Here is a 22242-nt window from a genome sequence, read left to right on the forward strand (position 1 = left end):
ATCTTGAAGTCTGTTTTGTCTAAGTAGTGCGACACCTGTTTTCTTTTATTTGCTGTTAGCTTGGAGTGTTGTCTTCCACCCCTTCACTCTGGTCCTATGTTTGTGCTTGGAACTCAGGTGGTTTTCCTGGAGGCAAAAAATTGTTGGATCTTGTTCTTTAATCCATTTTGTCACTCTGTGTCTCTTTGAGGGAGAGTTCAATCCGGTTACATTGAGGGTGAGTAGTGATGCCGGAGGGCTTAATGCTGTCATTCTGTTGCTCATTTTCCGGTTTTCCTATGTTTCCTTTGTTTCTTGTCCTGTGTGTTTTAGCCTACCCATTCACTTCTGCAATTTCTTATGCTGGGTTTCTTAGATTTTTCCTGGTTTATGTTTTGTGTCTCTGTTCTGTTCTTTAGTTTAGTGGCTACCCTGAAGTTTGTATTCAGAATTTCGTGTATAACAGTCCATTTTCTGGTGGTCTCTTACTTCCTTAGCCTAGACTGTTTCAGTCCCTTTCCTCCTCCCCTCCTAAATTATTATTTTCATCTCTTATTCCACCTTGTGTGAGTTTGTGGTTAGAGTGATAAGATTGTCTCTGCTTTGGTGATTTACTTCCCTTTATCCTAATGCTATAGTTGAATATTTGCTATCCTATTCCAATTCTATCTATTTGTCTCCCTACTCTGTGTTTTGTGACCCCTTTCTCCCTTTTTTTCTTTTTTCAGGTATGAGAGACTTCTTGAGGATTTCTTGTAGTGGAGGTCTTGTGACTACGAATTCCCTTAGCTTTTGTTTGTCTGGAAAAGATTTAATTTCTCCCTCATATCTGAAGGATATTTTTGCTGGATAGGGTATTCTTGGCTGAATATTTTTATCCTTTCAAGTTTTGAATATGTCACTACAATCTCTCCTAGCTTGCAAGTTTTCTGTAGAGAAATCTGCTGAAAGTCTGATAGGCGTTCCTATGTAGGTTATTTTCTCTGCCTTGCTGCCCTGAGAATGCTTTCTTTGTCGTTCATTTTTGCCATTTTTACTACTATATGCCTTGCAGTAGGTCTTTTTATGTTGACAAATCTAGGAGATCTGAAAACTTCCTCCACACACATTTCTCTCTCAATCCCTAGATTTGGGAAGTTCTCTTCTATTATTCCTTGAGCACACTTTCTGTTCCATTTTCCTTTTCCATGCCCTCAGGAATTCTGATTATTCTTAAGTAGCATTTTCTCATTGAGTCAGCTATTTCTCGGAGATCTTCTTCAGTTTGTTTAATTCTTAGTTCTCTTTCTTCCTCCGTCTGGAGCCATTCAGAAGTGTATCTTTGATTATGCTAATTTGCTCCTGTATGGTATCTACATGGTCATTCAGGGAATCTGTATTCTGTCTAATCTGATCCATTGTATTTTTCTTCTCTAGTATTTCTGATTGATTCTTCTTTATAGTTTCAATCTCTTTTGTGGAGTAGCTCCAGAAGTCATTGACTTGTTTCTCTATATTTCCCTTTACCTCATTGAGTTTTTTGATGATAGCTATTCTGAACTCATTTTCTCTTACTTACCTATTTCCAAGTCCTCAGGGCATACTTCTGTGTTTTTGTTGTTTTCCTTGTGGACTGGAGCTCTTATAAATTGCTGGATGGTAGAGGAGGGGTTTTTGCGCATGATGCTATTATTTCTTGCAGTTACAGCCTCTCGCCACTTGATGGGCGTCGAGAGCCGCACGTTCTGAGCCCTCCGCCTTCAGCCGATGGCAGGGCGCAGCATGGGTTGGAGGAGGAGGGGCACTTTCTCTCGCACATAGACCTGGATTCTGTTCAGCTCTCGCTCTCTGGTTTCCTGGGGCCCCACCGGGAGGGGGACCCCCCATGTGAAAGCTTTCGCTCATTAGAGGGTTTCTGCTTCATGAGTCTGTGGGAGTGTGGACGATCCCATGGTCATGCGGCCCCTACTCCACTCCTTCCCTCACCTGCAGCAGCGATCCCAGTCTCTAGGGGAGGAAGTGAAGATCTCTCTTACCCTGTTCCAGCTCCTCCAAGGGGGCTCCCGCCTCTCCGCCCTCCGTCATTTGGCTGCTGTGGGTCTCTGACGATTTCTGTTATTGGGATCTTTTTTTTTTTGGTTGGAAAGCAGTTGATCTTTTTGGTTGTAATTTGGAGGGGAGAGAGTCCCAGGTGAGCTCACTCCACCATGTCGCTGATGTCACTCTGAATAAGCCTTATAAGTTTTCTCCTTTTATATAAATTCAGATTTTTTACAAACTAATGTCTCCCACATAAATGATGTATTATTTAATTCTCACTGGCCAAATTATATGACTACTGTCCTGTCATTAAGATATTTACCTGATCTGTTAGTACAAACTTTATATATGCCTTATTATTTTATAACTACAAGTAGTAGTTTCATTTAGAGATCTCATCTCCAAGGAAATAAGGAATCAAGTCTGAGCAGTTAGCTCCTCCTTGTTTAGGGCATCTGGCTAAATCATCATTCTGCAAGATAGTGCAGACCTCCTTTCTTTCCTTTCTACCTGCTACCACCACTACTGATTGGCCCTTCTTATTTTTGATTCTGCTTTTCTGGATTATTTGACTGACAGTTTTCAATAATTAGTATACAGATAAAACAAATACCTATCTATACTTTATACAGAGACATATACTTAGATGAAATAAATTATCCAGCCCTATTAGCATACCACTAATTATGAAAAGCAATAATAAATTAAACGTAATCCATGATATTTACTTTCATGTAACTACTACTTTGTCTACACTTGATATTTTCTCTCTTGAGTACCATTATGAACTCATAGCATTTCAAAATATTAACATATTTTAATTAACTGTAATTATTATCAATGCTCAAATTGTTAAAACTTGGCCATGTCCAGCTGGTTCCTTTGTTTTTGTCTTGACTGTATCTTTGCTTTCTGGTTACAGTAGGATGTTCCACTCCCATCCTCAATTTTTTCTTCAAGACATTGAATCAGCTGAAATTCAAGAAGACCTAATTACTTTGAGAGGTTAATAGTATTTGAGAACAAAATTTGGGTAGTGAGGGTATGTAAGTTAGTGCTGCTGCTGCTATTTTGCCACTTTTGGTAGTAAGAGGTATGGAAAAATGTGTCATGAATTCATTTTGACTTGTTTCAGTTTAACAAATCAGTTTGCCATAAAATATGAGGTTTGTCAACTACGGAGACTTTCTACAAAAATAACATTTCAAATTATATCCATTCTTGCCTCTCCACATTATGTCAGATTTTCCTTTTAAAATTCAAGGTTGATCCTTTCTGTCTCCCACTTAAAAATCATCAATAGCTTCCACTGAATTTAAGCTTAAAATCTAAAATTATATCATAAGCTGGCCCCAGCCTACATCTCTGTCTTTATCTTCTGTCACTCACTCTCTCTCATTCACTAATCCTCCCACTGGCTTTCTTTCTGATCTCAAATGTATTAAACAAGGCATTTGGTCCAGTTTCCATTCTTGAGGAGTTCTTGAGCCAGAGGAAAGTGGTACAATAAACAAAACAAAAATACTGTGTCTTCCTCTTTGTATCTCTAATCTCTAGCACAGTGCCTAGAACATGGTTAGCATTCTACTTTTTTTTTTTTTTACTAAATTAAAACATCATATTTATATGATAAACTACATGAAATGAACTAATGTATATTTTTTACCACAATTTAAAAAAATCATTAAAGTGATATGATATGGCTGCTATTTGTCCTAAGCCCACCTCCCTCATGTCACTCATTAAAATTATAGCTTTTGCTTTCATTTTCTTTGATTTTTTTTTTTTAAATAACTGTCTTAAATGCAAGAACCAGTCAAGCTAATCACAAATCAGATTTTTTTTAGACATGAAGATCTTCCAGGGGCCAGCCCTGTGGCTGAGTGGTTAAGTCTGTGTGCTCTGCTTTGGTGCCTGTGGTTCACCGGTTTGGATCCTGGGTGCACACCTCTGCACTGCTCATCAAGCCATGCTATGGTGGCATCCCACATACAGGAAGTAAAATGACCTACAACTAGGATATGCAACTATGTACTGGGGCTTTGGGGAGGAAAAAAAAGAGGAAGACTGGCAACAGATGTTAGCTCAGGACCAATCTCCTCTCCAAAAAGTAAATAAATAAAGAAATCAGCCAATTAATAAAAAGATCTTTCAGAAGCTCTCCAAAGCTATGGAGATACTCTTTCACTTCTTCTACTGGAAGGACCAGCCACAATTATATTTCCTTTCCAGTGTACTAAGTTATGTTTTCTTCCTTTTGGCATCATGAAATCACAACTTCTTGTAATTTCCAGAGGTCATTTCTAGAGGTCCACTGGGAGATAAGGTTGCTCTGAAATGGAGTTGAGAGTGGTTAATTGTACTTTTCAGATCCTAGTCAGGAAGGAGAGCTCTTGGCCACTTGTTTCTTGCAACCACCCATGAGGGCCTTGCAGTGATCACCTCCAAGAAGGCTGCAGAATTCCACCTCCTAAGGCCTGCATCTGGATGGGCTGGCTCCAATTTTTTTTAAATAAGGAACCTAGCAAAGTTATTCTATCCTCCAGGCATGTGGGAGAAGAATAAAGTGCCAATGATTTTTTTCCTCTCACAAGAAAACAGATCTCAAATACTACTACCAGGGCAATACATTATTAGGTAAGACTACTGTTATTATTTTAGTAAGAAAAAGAATTACAAACATTTTAGGAGATAAGGGTTATTTTCCAGACATCGTAATCGCTTAAGTGTGATGATTTAGAAAATTCCTTTGTTAGAACTAACATTTGCAAAGACAGTTTTATGATGTAGAATACTATGTGTTTTTTGATGCAGCTTTAGGGGAAATGGAAACATTTTTCTGTCTCATCTAACTGAAATTTTTTTTACTAACAGAAAGGCCTATACTTTGTTAGGAAGTATATATTTTTTTCCTCAAAGTAAATAATTCCATTAGTTACCACTGACTTAAAAAATGGTTGGTTAATAATATAAATGGAATGATACAATAGCACAATAATATATGGAATGTTGGGAATGAAGTGTTTTGATATGAGTTTGACAGCTTTAAATTTTGTCATGTTATGATAAAAAACTTTTTTATAAAAAACTATTTTATAAAAGAAAAGACATATTAACACAAAAATGCATGAAGTACATAATTTCAAAATAAGGACATTCCTTTTTAAGCAAGGTATTTGGCAGTCTTACTGGGTATTGTCTGTATTTTGCTCGTTTTGATGTAGATCAGTAAAAATTTTGTCATGGATTGGCAAAAATCTTTTGACTGGAATTTGGGAATCACTATTTTAGAATTTCAGAACAGAGACTTAAAAAACCTTAAGTCTCAAATTTAGAGACGTTTATAAACAGTGATACCATCTGGTTTAGATATGATGGTTCTCCAGACTGTTTCTCTCATCTCTTACCATCTCTCCATCCCCATGCCTTCTGCCATGGTCTAGGCTCTTTTCAGCTTAGCAGCTCTTGCTTCATTTTTTTTGCTAGCCTCCTAACCACATTATCCTCTTCATCACTACCACAGTGATCTTCTAAAGCAAGGATCTTGTCATCCCCCTTCTTTAAAACTTTAATTACCTTCCATGGCTATCAATTAGCCCAAATTAATACATAAAGTACTTCACAATCTGGCCTCATCATACCTTTCCAACCACTTCCTACAAACCATACACTTTATTTAATGGCTAACAAAACAGAGAAGGTTTTTTTCTCTTTTAAAAGAAGTCTGGAGGAAGGGTATCTAAAGATAGTGTCGTGGTGGTATGGTGTTTTCTGGGTCCTAGACCCTTTCTTCTTTCTGCTAGACCACGTTAGCCCAGGATGTTTTTCCTGAAGTTTTCTTCATGGTCCAAGATGGCTGATAGAGTTCCAAACATGACATTCACTTCCCAGGTAGCAGAAAGGAGGAAAGGCAGAATGGTAAAAGGCTACCCCTTATAGCCTAGGCTCTTTAAACAGCCTTCCCAGAGTCCCACATAACAATTCTGCTCATATCTCATTGGGTATATCTGCCTGCAAGTTAGTGGGAAATGTAGTCTTTGAGGTGGATGTATTGCTCTCCTGAATTAAATTGGCATGATTTACTAGGAAAGAAGGGGAGCATGGATACTGGGGGGCATCTAGCATTCTCTACCACCTAATTGTGTAACTTTATGAAATTACTATACATAGTTTGTAATCTTTTTACTCTTGCCCTTTTATTGTAGGCATCTTCCATTTTCTCTCACGTTATTAATTTAATGATCTTATAGTATTCTATTGTATGAATATACCATTATTTAAACAACTAATCCCCAATCCTGTGTTTTGAAACAGGCTAGTTTTGATTTTTGACAATTATAAACAATTCTGTGATGATAATTTTTATAGCTAAATCTTGTAGGTCATATCCTTGAAGGAAATTCCTACAAATGAAACCAGTGAATCAATGGGTATGTTTATTTTAAGGCTTCTGATACATGTTTCCAAAATGTCCATGAGTAAGATTTTCCTACTAGCCTTGCTGAAAAGTGCCATAGGTTTATTCTTTTTTCCCCATTAAAAAGAAATATTTAAGGTACAAAAAAGTATAAAGAATAACGCAAAGCGTATATTGGTTGTGTTTAATATTTGGTTAAACTGAGAGCCATTTTTAAAAATTGTATTGCTCCAGGATGGCCTTGTGGCACAGCTGTTAAGTTTGCACATTCCGCTTCTCGGCTGCCCGGGGTTCGCCAGTTGGTATCCTGGGTGCAGACATGGCGCTGCTTGGCAAGCCATGCTGTGGTAGGTGTCCCACATATAAAGTGGAGGAAGATGGGCACAGATGTTAGCTCAGGGCCAGTCTTCCTCAGCAAAAAGAGGAAGAGTGGCAGCAGACGTTAGCTCAGGGCTAATCTTCCTCAAAATAAAAAATGCTCAAATTTGACTGACTTTCTCCACGGTAAACCTGCTGAATGAATGAGTCATCACATATTCATTGAATACCTGAGTAGGAAGAGAAATTTAAATATAAATAGAGAAGATCCTTGCCCTTAAGGAGCATTTTGAATAATGATGGAGTTATTGAAATAAGCATATAACCTCCTGAGGTACCTTAAAGATATAATTATGAAAATTCATACATTTTTTTAAGAACTTATTTTATAGCCATAGCTGTTGCATCTGAAAAGATAGAAAGCAGTATTTGATACTGCATGATACACCTAAGCAGAGTAGGTCTAAGGCTAGTATTTATTCTTCCTGTTCTGAGAAATAATAGGTATTAAGGCTTAGAGTAGGCCAGGAAGGTGTCACCATGGCAAGGGACTTTGAGTCGAAACTCGTGTGACTGAGTTGCTGTGAGAACTGTTTATGTTGTACCTAATGAATACTGTTTTTCCTCTCCCAGATTTGGTATTAGGGGAAAGAAGTTACATCTTTCATCTTCTTATGCTCATAAAGCGTCTTCCATTGCCAAATCACCTAGCTTGTGTTCTATGGAAAGAGAAGAGAGAGACTGTGTAATCTTCTCTGAAGGAATAATAGAGGAATACTTAGCATTCGACCACACAGATATGTAAGTATTATGTCTTTTAAGCTTTTTACTCCCCTCCTATTTTGTGTATTAATATCTATTTTTTTCTAAAGTATACTACCAGTATTACTTATAATTAGATTTATATCAATTTCTGTTATTTTCTAATTAGTTCTCAGGTCTCCAGAGTTCATGTGCTTAGTTGATATAAATTCCTGTTGCTTCCACATACCAGACTTCCTTGTGTATTTTCTTCTTCCACATGTCATTTGCTTCTACCTGAGGTTAAACATTTTTAAATAAGTTAATTTTTTTTCTCCACATATTTTGATTTTACCCTCTGTAAATTATCACCAGTGACTCTTGGAAACTCTGAAACTTTTTAAAAGAGCAGTTGAAGAGGTGTGAACTATGTTTACATGAAATGAGTATATACAATAATTTCAGCAAATGATTTTGGTGCAACATAGAAAAACAAACCATCTGGGAAAAAATAAAGGTCTTAACTTATTTTTTACATAAAATAAATTTTACACATATAAAAAATTTAAATGTAACACATGATATATAAGTTTAGAAGAAAAAATATGGTGCCGTGTGCTTCGCTGCTCTCTGGTGGGTGTGCTGTGGCTTCTGTCAGGCTTTTAACTGTGCCTGTCCTGTGGCTCGTAGGAAGGACTCAGGGGACCCAGGAGCCCTAGAAATGATTGGCGCCTGAGGAACAATGAGGTGGAGCAGAATGGCAGGGTGAGCTGACCCGGGATTCTCTCCCCTCCAAAATACAACAAAGGATTGGAAAAACTGAATTCCAGAGAATAAATCTAATGCCAACACGTTAGAGACCTACAATACCAAGAAGGCAGAGATCATAAACCTTGCTTACAGCCTCGGAGGCACTGGAACGGTAGGAGAGAACATTGCTCCCTGCCCTAGAGTCTGCGATTGCTGCTGTGCGGGTCGGGAAGGAGCCGGGGAGGGGCCGTGCGACCAGGGGATCATCCAGGACTCCTGCTGCTGGTTCAGTGGAAACCCGGTGATGGGCGGAAAGCTTCTGTCCACATGGACCCCATAAACCCAGGGCCTCGGGAGACCAGAGAACAGAATTGATCTGAATCCAGATCGGCGCGCGAGAATAGCAGCCCCTCCCTCCCGGCAAAGCCACTGGGCGCAGCCATCTTGCCCGAAGGCGGAGAGCTCATAACACGCAGCTCTCGACCCCCATCTAGTGGCGACAGGCTGTAACTGCAACCAAATTCTACCACCATGTGAAAAAACTGCTCCTCTACCATCCAGCAGTTTATAAAAGCCCCAGACCAGAAGGAAAACAATAAAAACATAGAATTAAGTCCTGAGGACTTGGAATTAGGTAAACTAAGTGATAATGAGTTCAGAGCAGCTATAATAAAAAAACTCAATGAGGTAGAGAGAAAGATAGAGAAACAAGCCCAGTTCTGGAGTTACTTCACAAAAGAGATTGAAATCATAAAGAAGAATCAAACAGAATTACTAGAGATGAAAAACACAATGGACCAGATGAAACAGAATACGGATTCCCTGAATGCCCGTGTAGACTCCATAGAAGAGCAAATTAACATAATTGAAGATAGACAGGCTGAATGGCTCCAGAGGAAGAAAGAGAACGAAGAATTAAAAAAAAACGAGGAAAATCTCCGAGACATAGTGGATTCAATGAGGAGTAAGAACATAAGGATCATAGGAATTCCCGAGAATGTGGAAAAGGAAAATGGAGCAGAAAGTGTGCTTAACGAAATTATTGAAGAGAACTTCCCAAATCTAGGATTTGACGGAGAAATGTGTGTAGAGGAAGCTTTCAGATCTCCTAGATTTGTCAATGTAAAAAGACATACTGCAAGGCACACAGTAGTAAAATTGGCAAGAAGGAAAGATAAGGAAAGAATACTCAGGGAAGTAAGAAAAAAAGAGAATAACCTATAAAGGAGCCCCTGTCAGACTGTCCGCGGATTTCTCTACAGAAACCTTACAAGCTAGGATAGAATGGAGTGACATATTCAAAGCTTTAAAAGATAAAAATCTTCAGCCAAGAATACTCTATCCGGCAAGAATTTCCTTCAGATATGAGGGAGAAATTAAATCTTTTCCAGACAAACAAAAGTTAAGGGAATTTGTAACCAAAAGCCCTCCACTACAAGAAATCCTCAAGAAGGCTCTCATACCTGAAAAAAGAAAAAAGGGAGAAAAGGGTCACAATCCACAGACTAGGGAGACCGATGGATAGAACCAGAACAGGATAGCAAATATTCAACTGTAGCATTAGGGTAAAGGTAAGGAAACTACCAAAGCAAGGACGATCTTATCACTCTAACTACAAATTCATAACATGAGTTGGAATAAGAAATGAAAATAATTATTTAGGAGGGGAAGAGCAAAGGGTCTAAATCAGTATTGGTCAAGTAAGTAAGAGACCACCAGAGAATAGACTATATTATACACGAGATTCTAAATTCAAACTTCAGGATAGACACTAAAATAAAATACAGAACAGAGTCACAAGTCATAAATAAGGAAAAATCTAAGAAACCCAGCATAAAAAATTGCAGTATTAAATGGGTAGACTAAAGCACACAGGAAAAGAAATGCAGGAAAACAAGATAATGAGCAACAGATTGACAACATTAAGTCCACATGCATCAATAATCACTCTCAATGTAAACGGATTAAACTCTCCAATAAACAGACACAGAGTGGCAAAATGGATTAAAGAACAAGATCCAACAATTTGTTGCCTCCAAGGAACACACCTCAGCCCAAGGACAAACACAGGCTCAGGGTGAAGGGGTGGAGGACAATACTTCAAGCTAATAGCAAGGAAAAAAGGGCAGGTGTTGCAATTCTTATATCAGACCAAGTGGATTTCAAAATAAGACAGGGAAAGAGAGACACAGAGGGACAATAGATAATGATCAAAGGGACACTTCATCAAGAAGAAATAAAGCTTATAAATATCTATGCACCCAACACAGGAGCACCAAGATTCATAAGGCAACTATTAACAGACCTAAAGGAAGATGTTAAAAGCAACACAATAATAGTAGGGAACCCCAACACCCCACTCACATCAATGGACAGATCATCCAGACAGAAAATCAACAAGGAAATAGTGGAGCTAAACGAAAAACTACAACAATTGGACTTAATAGACATATATAGATCACTTCACCCTAAAAGAGCTGAATACACATTCTTCTGAAGTCCACATGGAACATTCTCAAGGAGAGACCATATGTTGGGAAACAAGGCAAGCCTCTACAAATGTAAAAAAATTGAAATAGTAACAAGCATCTCCTCCAATCATAGTGCTACAAGGCTAGAAATTAATTACAAGAAAAAAGCTAAGAAAGGCAGAAAGATGTGGAGACTAAACAACACACTACTGAACAAGCAATGGATCATTGAAGAAATTAAAGAAGAATCAAAAAATACCTGGGAAGAAACGAAAATCATAGCATGCCATACCAACTCATATGGGATACAGCAAAAGCTGTATTAAGAGGAAAATTCAACGCAATACAGGCACATCTTAACAAACAAGAAAAATCCCAAATAAGCAACCTTAAAGTACACCTAGCTGAAGTAGAGAAAAAAGAACAAATAAAGCCCAAAGTCAGCAGAAGGAGAGAAATAATAAAAAGCAGAGCAGAAATAAATACTATTGAAACAAAAAAGGCAGTAGAAAGGATCAATGAAACAAAGAGCTGGTTCTTTGAGAAGATAAACAAAATTGACAAACCCCTAGCCAGACTTACAAAGAAAAAAAGGGAGAAAGCTCAAATAAACAAAATCAGAAATGAAAAAGGAGAAAGAACAACAGACTCTGGAGAAATACAATGGATTATAAGAGAATACTACGAAAAACTATATGCCAACAGAATGGATAACCTAGAGGAAATGGATAAATTCTTGGACTCCTACAATCTCCCAAAGCTCACTCGAGAAGAGGCAGACAATTTGAACAGACCAATCACAAGGAAAGAGATTGAAACAGCAATCAAAAACATCCTAAAGAATAAAACCTCAGGACCAGATGGCTTTCCTGGGGAATTCTACCAAACTTTCAGAGAGGATTTAATACCTATCCTTTGCAAGCTATTCCAAAAGATTAGGGAAGATGTAACACTTCCAAACACATTCTATGAGGCCAACATCACGCTGATACCAAAACCTGACAAGGACACCAGGAAAAAAGAGAACTACAGGCCAATATCACTGATGAACATAAATGCAAAAATTCTAAACAAAATTTTGGCAACCCGAATTCAGCAATTCATCAAAAGAATCATACATCATGACCAGGTGGGATTCATACCAGGGACACAGGGATGGTTCAACATCCGCAAATCAATCAACGTGATACACCACATCAACAAACTGAGGAATAAAAACCACATGATCATCTCAATAGATGCAGAGAAGGCATTTGACAAGATCCAACAGCCATTTATGATAAAAACTCTGAACAAAATGGGCATAGAAGGAAACTACCTCAACATAATAAAGGCCATATAAACAAACCCATAGCCAACATCATACTCAATGGGCAAAAACTGAATGCCATCCCCCTGAAAACAGGAACGAGACAGATGCCCTCTATCACCACTCTTATTTAACAAAGTACTGGAGGTCCTGGCCAGAGCAATCAGGCAAGAAAAAGGAATAAAAGGAATCCAAATAGGGAGGGAAGAAGTGAAACTCTCGCTGTTTGCAGACAACATGATCTTATATACAGAAAACCCCAAGGAATCCATTGGAAAACTCTTAGAAGTAATCAACAACTACAGCAAAGTTGCAGGGTACAAAATCAATTTGCATAAATCAGTAGCATTTCTATACTCCAAAAACGAACTAACAGAAAAAGAACTCAAGAACACAATACCATTCACAATCGCAACAAAAAGAAGAAAATACCTTGGGGTAAATTTCACTAAGGAAGTGAAGGACCTATATAATGAAAATTACAAGGCCTTTCTGAAAGAATTGGATGACGACATAAGGAGATGGAAAGACATTCCATGTACATGGATTGGAAGAATAAACATAGTTAAAATGTCCATTCTACCTAAAGCAATCTACAGATTCAACGCCATCCCAATCAGAATCCCAATGACATTCTTTACAGAATTAGAATAAAGAATCCTAAAATTCATATGGGGCAACAAAAGACCCCGAATTTCTAAAGCAATCCTGAGAAAAAAGAACAAAACGGGAGGCATCACAATCCCTGACTTCAAAACATACTACAAAGCTACAGTAATCAAAACAGCATGGTACTGGTACAAAAACAGGTGCACAGATCAATGGAACAGAATTGAAAGCCCAGAAATAAAACCACACATCTCTGGACAGCTAATCTTCGACAAAGGAGCTGAGTGCAAACAATGGAGAAAAGAAAGTCTTTTCAACAAATGATCCTGGGAAAACTGGAAAGCCACATGTAAAAGAATGAAAATTGACCATTCTTTTTCACCATTCACCAAAATAAACTCAAAATGGATCAAAGTCCTAAAGCTGAGACCTGAAACCATAAGGCTTCTAGACGAGAACGTAGGCAGTACACTCTTTGACATCAGTATTAAAAGGATCTTTTCAGACACCATGCCTTCTCAGAGAAGGGAAACAATAGAAAGAATACACAAATGGGACTTCCTCAGACTAAAGAGCTTCTTCAAGGCAAAGGAAAACAGGATTGAAACAAAAAAACAACACACTAACTGGGAAAAAATATTTGCAAGTCATGTATGTGACAAAGGCTTAATATCCATAATATATAAAGAACTCTCACAACTCAAAACAAAAAATCAAACAACCCAATCAAAAAATGGGCTGGAGACACGAACAGACATTTCTCCAAAGAAAATATACGGATGGCCAATAGGCACATGAAAAGATGCTCATCATCGCTGATCATCAGTGAAATGCAAATCAAAACTACACTAAGATATCACCTTACACCCATTAGAATGACAAAAATAACTAGAACAAATAGTAACAAATGTTGGAGAGGTTGTGGAGAAAAAGGAACTCTCATACACTGCTGGTAGGAATGCAAACTGGTGCAGCCACTATGGAAAACAGTATGGAGATTCCTCAAAAAATTAAAAATAGAACTACCATACGATCCAGCCACCCCACTACTGGGTATTTATCCAAAGAGCTTGAAGTCAGCAATCCCGAAAGTCCTATGCACCCCAATGTTCATTGCAGCATTATTTACAATAGCCAAGACATGGAAGCAACCTAAGTGCCCATCAACAGACGAATGGATAAAGAAGAAGTGGTACATATATACAATGGAATACTACTCAGCTGCAAAACAGAACAAAATCATTCCGTTTGCAATAACATGGATGGACCTTCAGGGAATTATGTTAAGTGAAATAAGCCAGCGAGAGAAGGATAATCTCTGTATGACTCCACTCATATGAGGAATTTAAGATTATGGACTAAGACCAGTTTAGTGGATACCAGGGGAAAGGTGGGGTGAGGGGTGGGCACAAAGGGTGAAGGGGTGCACCTACAACACGGCTGACAAACATTAACGTACAACTGAAATTTCACAAGATTGTAACCTATCATTAACTCAATAAAAAAAAAATTTAAAAAAAAGAAAAAAATATGAAAGATTGTTTTTTAAAAAATAATTTGAGAATCGGCAAATCCTTCCTAATCATAGCATGAAATTTGTGTCATTTAAGAAATTCTTAAAAATGACTACGTAAAATGAAATTTCTGCATAGAAAAAAGTCATAAATTCAAAAGACAAATAAAGTGGCAAAAGTACTTGCAGTTCATACATACACAAAGATTTTATTTCCTTAATATGTACATCAATAAGGAAAAGACTAAGGACGAAACAAGCAAAGAACATAAATATTTCATATAAAAAGAAAATGAATTTTAAATATATGAAATGAGATTCAATCTCATTCACAATTATATATGCAAATTAAAACTGTAATGATACACTATTTTTTCTGTCAGACCTGGCAGAGAACAAAAGATAAAGAAGTTTGATAATTTTTTGAATGGGAAAATAGGCATATTCTTTCACCACCGAAGAATTATATCACCTCTTTAGTGGAAAGTGGGCAATATCTTTCAAATTGACATGCATATACCCCTTGACTCAACAATTCTATTTCTAGGGGGCTGGTCCCGGCCCAGTGGTTAAGTTTGCGCACTCTGCTTTGGTGGCCCAGGGTTTCATTGGTTCAGATCCTGGGCGTGGACATGATACCACTCATTAGGCCATGCTGAGGCGGCGTCCCACATAGCACAACCAGAGGCACTCACAACTAGAATATACAACTATGTACTGGGGGGCTTTGGGGAGAAGAAGCAGGGGAAAAAAAAAAAGATTGGCAACAGATGTTACCTCAGGTGCCAATCTTTAAAAAAAAAAATTCTATTTATAGGAATTTATCCTGCAGATATAATACACATGTTGCCAAAGAACTACATACAAGGATATTAATTGCAGTATTGACTGTAAGAGCAAAGGGTTGGTTGATCAATAACTGTTTAGTTAGACGTATTATGGTATATCCAATGGAATACTCTGCAGCTGTTTTTTAAAAGAGGGAGATTTATAAGTATTGATCAGGATCAAAGGCCAAGATATATTGTTAAATGAAAGAGCAAGGTGTAATACAGTGTATAATGTAACTATTTCTCTGGACCAGTGTATAATGTTTGCTTCTGGGAATAGCGACTGGAGGATAGAGATGTAGGGGACTTATTTTTCACTACATACATACATTTCCTTCTGTACAATTTGAATTTTTTTTGTCTTATGAATGTGTTATCTTCTCTAAAAAGAAATATAAAGTGAAATACAATTAATACTAATCAGCCTCCTCCCCCACTTAATGCCAGGCTAGCTCTTCCTTGGGAAAAGAGAAGCAAAGAGAATCTTTGGCTGCCCTGCATAAACCTCTTAGCATCCTCCTTTCCTGCCTATTTTCTATTTAATTTTGGAGACCTGTGCTGCCCTAGGGGTAATTTTCACTGTAGAGCCTGGGAGATATTTTTCCCTACCCCTAGCCAGTTCCAGAATTTGCTTTGTCTTAGTTTCTAATACATTAGTCATAGGTAAGCACATCCATGAGCTAGATTTTTTTCCCCAGAATTCTGGGGCTATTGCCACTCCCTGCCAGAGAAGAGAAAGACTTGGCTAACTGGGAGTTTCTGGCTTATAGATAGACATCTCCAGAAGAGCTTCGGAGTATCTTCCTGTGCTGTCGGGCTCCCCTCCTTTTCCTTTCCAGCCAATTACCAAATGTTTACTTGGATTAGTAAAACTATACTAATTTCAATAATGTATGGGGACTACTTCTCTAATGAATCATCACCTCAAATAATTATGTGGCATAGGGGCCAGCCCGGTGGCGCAGCAGTTAAGTTTGCACGTGCTGCTTCAGCGGCCTGGGGTTCACCAGTTCGGATCCTGGGTGCGGACATGGCACCGCTTGGCAAGCCATGCTGTGGCAGGCGTTCCACATATAAAGTAGACGAAGATGGGCATGGATGTTAGCTCAGGGCCAGCCTTCCTCAGCAAAAAGAGGAGGATTGGCAGCAGATGTTAGCTTGGCTAATCTTCCTAAAAAAATAAAAAAAAATTATGCAGCATATCACAGTTACATGTGTCACATTAATATTAATCTAAATGTTATCCAGTTACAACAAAAAGAGTATTTCTGTATGCTTGTCATAGTTTGTTGTTCAATTGACAGTACTCTGCCGGGGTCCCGCCCCGGCGGAGTCCAGGTTCCTGAGGGATGGACGGCGTCGGCGCGATGAGGGAGGGGGAAAATAAAGGGGACGTGAGACTTGGGTTGGTGTTAGCAAGTCCGACTTTACTGTGCACAAGTGTCGTTTATATATTTTTCAGGATTAGTACAGAAATAGTTCTACAAATATTCTCAGAGAGATAAGGAAGTAAAAAACGAGCACAAGAATATTTATTAGCATTCTGTTCTATAGAGCATAAGGTTAATGGTAGTCTTCTCCGCAATTAACTAGTGTTTGTTGTCTCTAAGCTAAAGGAGATAGGTACCTAGGCGTCTGTTGTAATTCATGGTAAAGTTAAATCAAAGAGAGAAGGTCCAGGCCTCCGGACAGGACAGCAGTCCGTCTGGTTGCATCCTGGTGAAGCCATCCCTGCCTCCCTCAATCATTTACGCCATTAGTGTAGATGGTTAATGGGAACAAAAGGCGACTCCAGGGTGTCTTATCCCCAGGGCTATCTGCATTCTCAGCGGGCAGTTAAACATCTTTACTTTTTCGCGCCCTTTAGGGGGTGGAAGCATTCCTTTGTCTTTTAGATTGTAGAGCTAACAGTCCCTTAAATACACTGCCGGAGAAAGTATCACTTTGTTAGTAAAGTAAAGGGCTGAAAAGCTAAGCTAAACTATATATCTTCAAGAATAAAAAAGAGAAATAAGTATACACATAACCTTGATAGAAAGCATGCATATAATTCAGAAAATATCAGGGGTGTCGGCCGGCCATCCTTCACCGAGGGGCATTCTTGCACCCCTCGGCCCTTCTACTCACCAATTATTTATTATTTATTGCTTTTAGGAGAAAACCTCTATAACATTTTAACAGAAAGCAGAAGGTCAAGAATAATATATAGATACTTCTTGATCATCCAATTAACCAGCAAACTTAGAAGGACGATGCATATGTATATTTAGACAAAGAACTGGAGGGAGAAGGAAACATTAACCAGATGGAGGCCATAAACCTAATTCGACATCTTATCTGGGCAGGATTCCTTTCTGATTGTCTCAAATGGGACTGTGTGCTCCTCCAATAATTAACTGAAAAATATCTTGAAAGTTACCTACAGGTGGTCACATTCTCTTACTATATCTAATTTTCCCAGGAGGTAGTGCCTCCCAAGCAGCCACCCAAAGGAGTGAAAACTGGAGGTTAAGAAAGGAAAAGGAATGAAGGGCAATTAGAAGCAGCACAGGTTTCAGAACTATGTGAGGGGCTGGCCGGTTATTCTTCACCAAGGGGCGACCCTGCACCCCTCGGCGTTAATCGGCTGGACCCTGTCAAACAGCCGATCAAATGATGTAGCCACGGCTCCCAGCAGTACTCATCTGTTTAAAGCTAAAAAATGTACAGTGATTTTCAGTCTTCTTTTTTTGGTTCTATTTTTTGGCAGAGTGGTAGGGTGGGAAGGGGGTAAAAAGGGAAATGCAGGCAACTTAATAAATGTGCTACATATACCTGGCAAAGGGTAGGGTAGGGGGCATAAATCACATTCCTAAGAAGTACAAAGGCCTGTGGTGAACACTCTGTGAAAAATAACCATGAAGTCTTTCCCTCTTACTTCTCTTACAGGGAAGAGGAGCTTCATGGAAAGAAATCAGAAGCAGCTACAGAGAAACAGAAATTAGGGTACCCTCCCATTGCTCCATTTTACTGCATGAAAGAAGATGTCCTTGCTTATGTGTTTGACGATGTGTGGAGCAAGGTTCTGAGTTGTATGGAGCAGTTGACGCGTAGTCACTGGGAGGGATTTGCTTCTGGTAAGGATCTTTTTGAAAACAATATAAAAAAATAATTGTTTATGATTTCCAAACCATAACCAGTGTCTTAGATTATATGCTTCATTAGTGCAAAAGATTCATATTTGTATTTCCCACAGAAACTAACAGATATTTAGAAAATATTTGAGAATGAGTGGATGAGTAATAAGGCCTAGTCTATGATAAATAGACAGAGATTGTGCTTTCTCTTTGAATATAATTTTTTGTGAGAAAAAGACATGTACGAGTGGCAAATACATTTTTAAACTGCTTTATTGAAGAATGGTTGATATAAAGTGTACAATCTGACAAGTTGACCTATGTATACACCCATGAAACCATGAAACAGTCAATATAGTAAACAATCACCGCCCACAATTCATGACCTTTGTAATCCCTCCCTCCTGCCTTTCCCCAACCCACAATCCCAAAGTGACAACTAATCTTCTTTTTGTCATTATAGATCAGTTTTTATTTCGTAGAGTTTCATATAAATGGAATCATATGGTATTTACTCTTCTTTTGTCAGTTTCTTTCACTTAGCATGATCATTTTGAGATTGATCCATGTTATTGTGTGTCAAGTGTTTATTCCTTTTTATTGCCGGAAGTTCCTGGATATAATACATTAAGAAAATTTACTGGGGCGGGGCCGGCCCCGTGGCATAGTGGTTAAGTTCGCACGCTCTGCTTTGGCGGCCCAGGGTTTTGCCGGTTTGAATCCTGGGCGTGGACATGGTACCGCCCATCAAGCCACACTGAGGCGGCGTCCCACGTGCCACAACTAGAAGGACCCACAACTAAAAATGCACAGCTATGTACCAGGGGGACTTTGGGGAGAAAAAGGAAAAATAAAGTCTTTAAAAAAAAAAAACAAGAAAATTTACTGGGGCATAATTCCTTTCTTTTTATAGACCTGTGAAACTAAAGCTTACATACACAGGTATATAAACATCTAACTATATAATCCAGCCATTCCACTCCTAGAGACAAGTTATCTGACCCCAACATACCCAATATACGATAGGGGGCCAGGGAAAGGACAACAGTTACAGACATTACAGTTAAAAAGGAGGGCAAATGGAAGGTCAAAAAGGGTCCATAGTAATTCTGAAATCCAGCTGGGAAAATATTGGGAGTTCCTTCATTAAGTTTCAGGCCTGGAAATAATCCTCTCAACTCTCTGCTCCACCCTTTGGGCTCTTGGTCTCGCCCTCTAAGTCATCCTTTGTCATGAAAGGTAGCACATGTTTGCAGCTAAGTAGTTTTATCAGGCTGCTTCCTGCCAGTAGAATTTGGGGGGTCTGACAGCCTTCTTTCAATTAAAATCTTTTGCCATCTAGAGAGACTAAGAATTTTCAAAATTAAGTCCTGGTTACTTTATGTTTAATAGTTTTTCCCTCAATTTATCTCTCATCTCTTGTTTTTTTATAAGCAGCAAGAAAAAAATCAGGCCTCACCTTCAAAACTTTGGAAATCTCCTTAGCTACATAACCAAGATCATCACTTAAAAGTTCTGCTTTCCACATGACCACAAGAGACCATTTCAGTAAGCTTTCTGCCACTAAATAACAAGCATCTCTCTTCTTCCACTTTCTAATAGCATGTTCATCGTTTCCTTCTGAGCCCTCCCCTACAGCGTCCTCCAAATCATATCTCCACTATGTCTGTTCAAGGCAATTTATGCCTTCTCTATCATGCTTGTCAAAATTCTTCCAGCCTATGTCACTGAATAATCGAAAATGAAATTAAGAAAATTCATTTATAATAGTCTTTGGGGTGTTCTGAAGCCTAATTCCAACATGTGGGGAGAGAGTTCCCCACACCAACAAGCAATTCTTGGGACACCAGCTGAGTGTCCTGCAATTCAACTCAATTCTGAGACTACCTGAAGATAGCATCAGATTTCACAGATTAAGAGTTCAGTCTTATAAGACTGAAGTCCTCTAAGTCCCCCACCCCTTCAGATACCAGTCACAAGCCCAGGTTATTACCTGTGCTTCTGACACACCAGCTACAGATTGACGGTCCCCATGACTTCCTCCTTGACTTCAGACACCAGTTGCAAGTCCAGGTACCTGTACTTCTGATCAACTGGCTGTAAATTAGAGGTTCCCACAACCCCCTCCTTGGGTTTGATTAATTTGCTACAGTGGGTCACAGAACTCAGAGAAACATATTACTTATAGATTACTATTGTAAAAAGATATAACTCAGGAATAGCCAAATGAAAGAGTTGCATAGGGTGAGGTATCAAGACAGGGCATGTTACTCTCCCCAGTCTCCACATGTTCACCAACCCAGAAGCTCTCTGAACTCTGTCTTTTTGGTTTTTTATGGAGGCTTCATTACATAGATATGATTGATTAAATCATTGGCCACTGATGATTGAACTCCATCTCCAGCCCTTTCCCCTCCCTGGAGGTCAGCAGGTGGGACTGAAAGTTCCAACCCTCTAACCTTAGGTATTTTCCAAAAATCACCTCATTGACATAATGAAAGATGCCTTTATCACTCTCAACACTTGGGAAATTCCAAGAGTTTTGGGAGCTGTGAACCAGGAACTGTGGACAAAGACCAAACATACAGGCATACCTTGGAGTTATTGCAGGTTCAGTTCTAGACCACTACAATAAAGCGAATATCACAATAAAGCAAGTCACACGAGGTTTTTGATTTCCCAGTGCATATAAAAGTATGTTTATACTAGACTGTAGTCTATTAAGTGTGCAATAGCATTGTCTAAAAAAAAATGTACCTACCTTAATTGAAAAACACCTTATTGCTAAAACATGCTCACCATCATCTGAGCCTATGGCACGTTGTAATATTTTTGCTGGTGGAGGGTCCTGTAAAAAATGCAGTATCTGTGAAGTGCAATAAAGCAAAAGCACAGTAAAACGAGGTATGCCTGTATATAAGAAATATATCTTGATTATCTGAATGACCAAATATATATTTATTATAAATCACAGTATTGCAAATAGCATCAAAAAGAATAAAATACTTAGGAATAAACTTAACCAAGGAAGTGCAAGACTCGTACACTGAAAACTACAAAATGTCATGGAAAGAAATTAGAGAAGACCTAAAGAAATGGAAAGACATCTTGTGTTTATGGATTGAAAGACTTAATAGTGTTAGGATGGCAATACTCCCCAAGTAGATCTACAGGTTGAGTGCATTCCTTATCAAAATTCCAACTGCCTTTTTGCAGAAATGAACAAGCTGATCCTGAAATTCTTATGGAAATGCAAGGTACCCTGAATATATAAAACAATATTGAAAAAGAATGAAGTTGGAGGATTCACTCTTCCTGATTTTAAAACTTAATACAGAGCTATAGTAATCAAAACAGTGTGGAACTGGCATAAGGACAGACATATAGATCAATGAAATAGTATCAAAAGTCCAGAAATAAACCCACATATCTATGGCCAATTGATTTTCAACAAGGATGCCAAGACCATTCAATGAGGGAAGAATAGTCCCTTCAAAAATGATGCTGGAACAACTGGATAACTGCATGGAAAAGAATTAAGTTGGACCCTTACTTCACACCATATACAAAATATCAACTCAAAATGATCAAAGACACACATTTAAGAGCTAAAACTATAAAACTCTTAGAAGAAAACATAGGAGTAAATCTTCATGAGCTTGACTTGGCAGTAGATTCTTAGATATGACACCAAGACGGCAAACAACAAAAGAAAAAGTAGATAACTTGTACTTAATCAAAATAAACAACTTTGCGTATCAAAGGACATTATCAAGAAAGTGAAAAGACAACCTACAAAATGAGAGAAAATATGTGCAAATCATGTGGATAAGAATCTAGTATCCACAATATATAAAGAATTACACTCAACAACAAAAGGACAAACAACCCAATTAAAAAATGGGCAAACAACTTGAATAGACATTTCTCCAAAGAAGATATACAAATGGCTAATAAGCACATTAAAGATTTTCACCATCGGGGCTGGCCCCGTGGCCAAGTGGTTAAGTTCGCGCGCTCCGCTGCAGGTGGCCCAGTGTTTCATCAGTTCGAATCCTGGGCGTGGACATGGCACTGCTCATCAAACCATGCTGAGGCAGCATCCCACGTGCCACAACTAGAAGGACCCACAATGAAGAATATACAACTATGTACCAGGGGGCTTTGGGG

At 38.5% G+C, this 22242-nt stretch overlaps 1 protein-coding gene across 1 annotated transcript; it reads left to right on the forward strand.

Annotated features, from left to right (window-relative positions):
* Positions 1-4475: 4475 nt before the first annotated feature.
* LOC124233162 (primary cilium assembly protein FAM149B1-like) lies at positions 4476-18586 on the forward strand. Its single transcript, XM_046650313.1, has 3 exons — positions 4476-4635; positions 7367-7534; positions 17885-18586. Exons 1-3 carry the CDS (start codon positions 4547-4549, stop codon positions 18105-18107), a joined length of 480 nt encoding a protein of 159 aa, XP_046506269.1. The 5' UTR covers positions 4476-4546; the 3' UTR covers positions 18108-18586.
* Positions 18587-22242: the final 3656 nt, after the last annotated feature.

The sequence above is a fragment of the Equus quagga genome, unplaced genomic scaffold (genome assembly GCF_021613505.1).
Source record: "Equus quagga isolate Etosha38 unplaced genomic scaffold, UCLA_HA_Equagga_1.0 155268_RagTag, whole genome shotgun sequence".
Taxonomy (NCBI): Eukaryota; Metazoa; Chordata; class Mammalia; order Perissodactyla; family Equidae; genus Equus; species Equus quagga.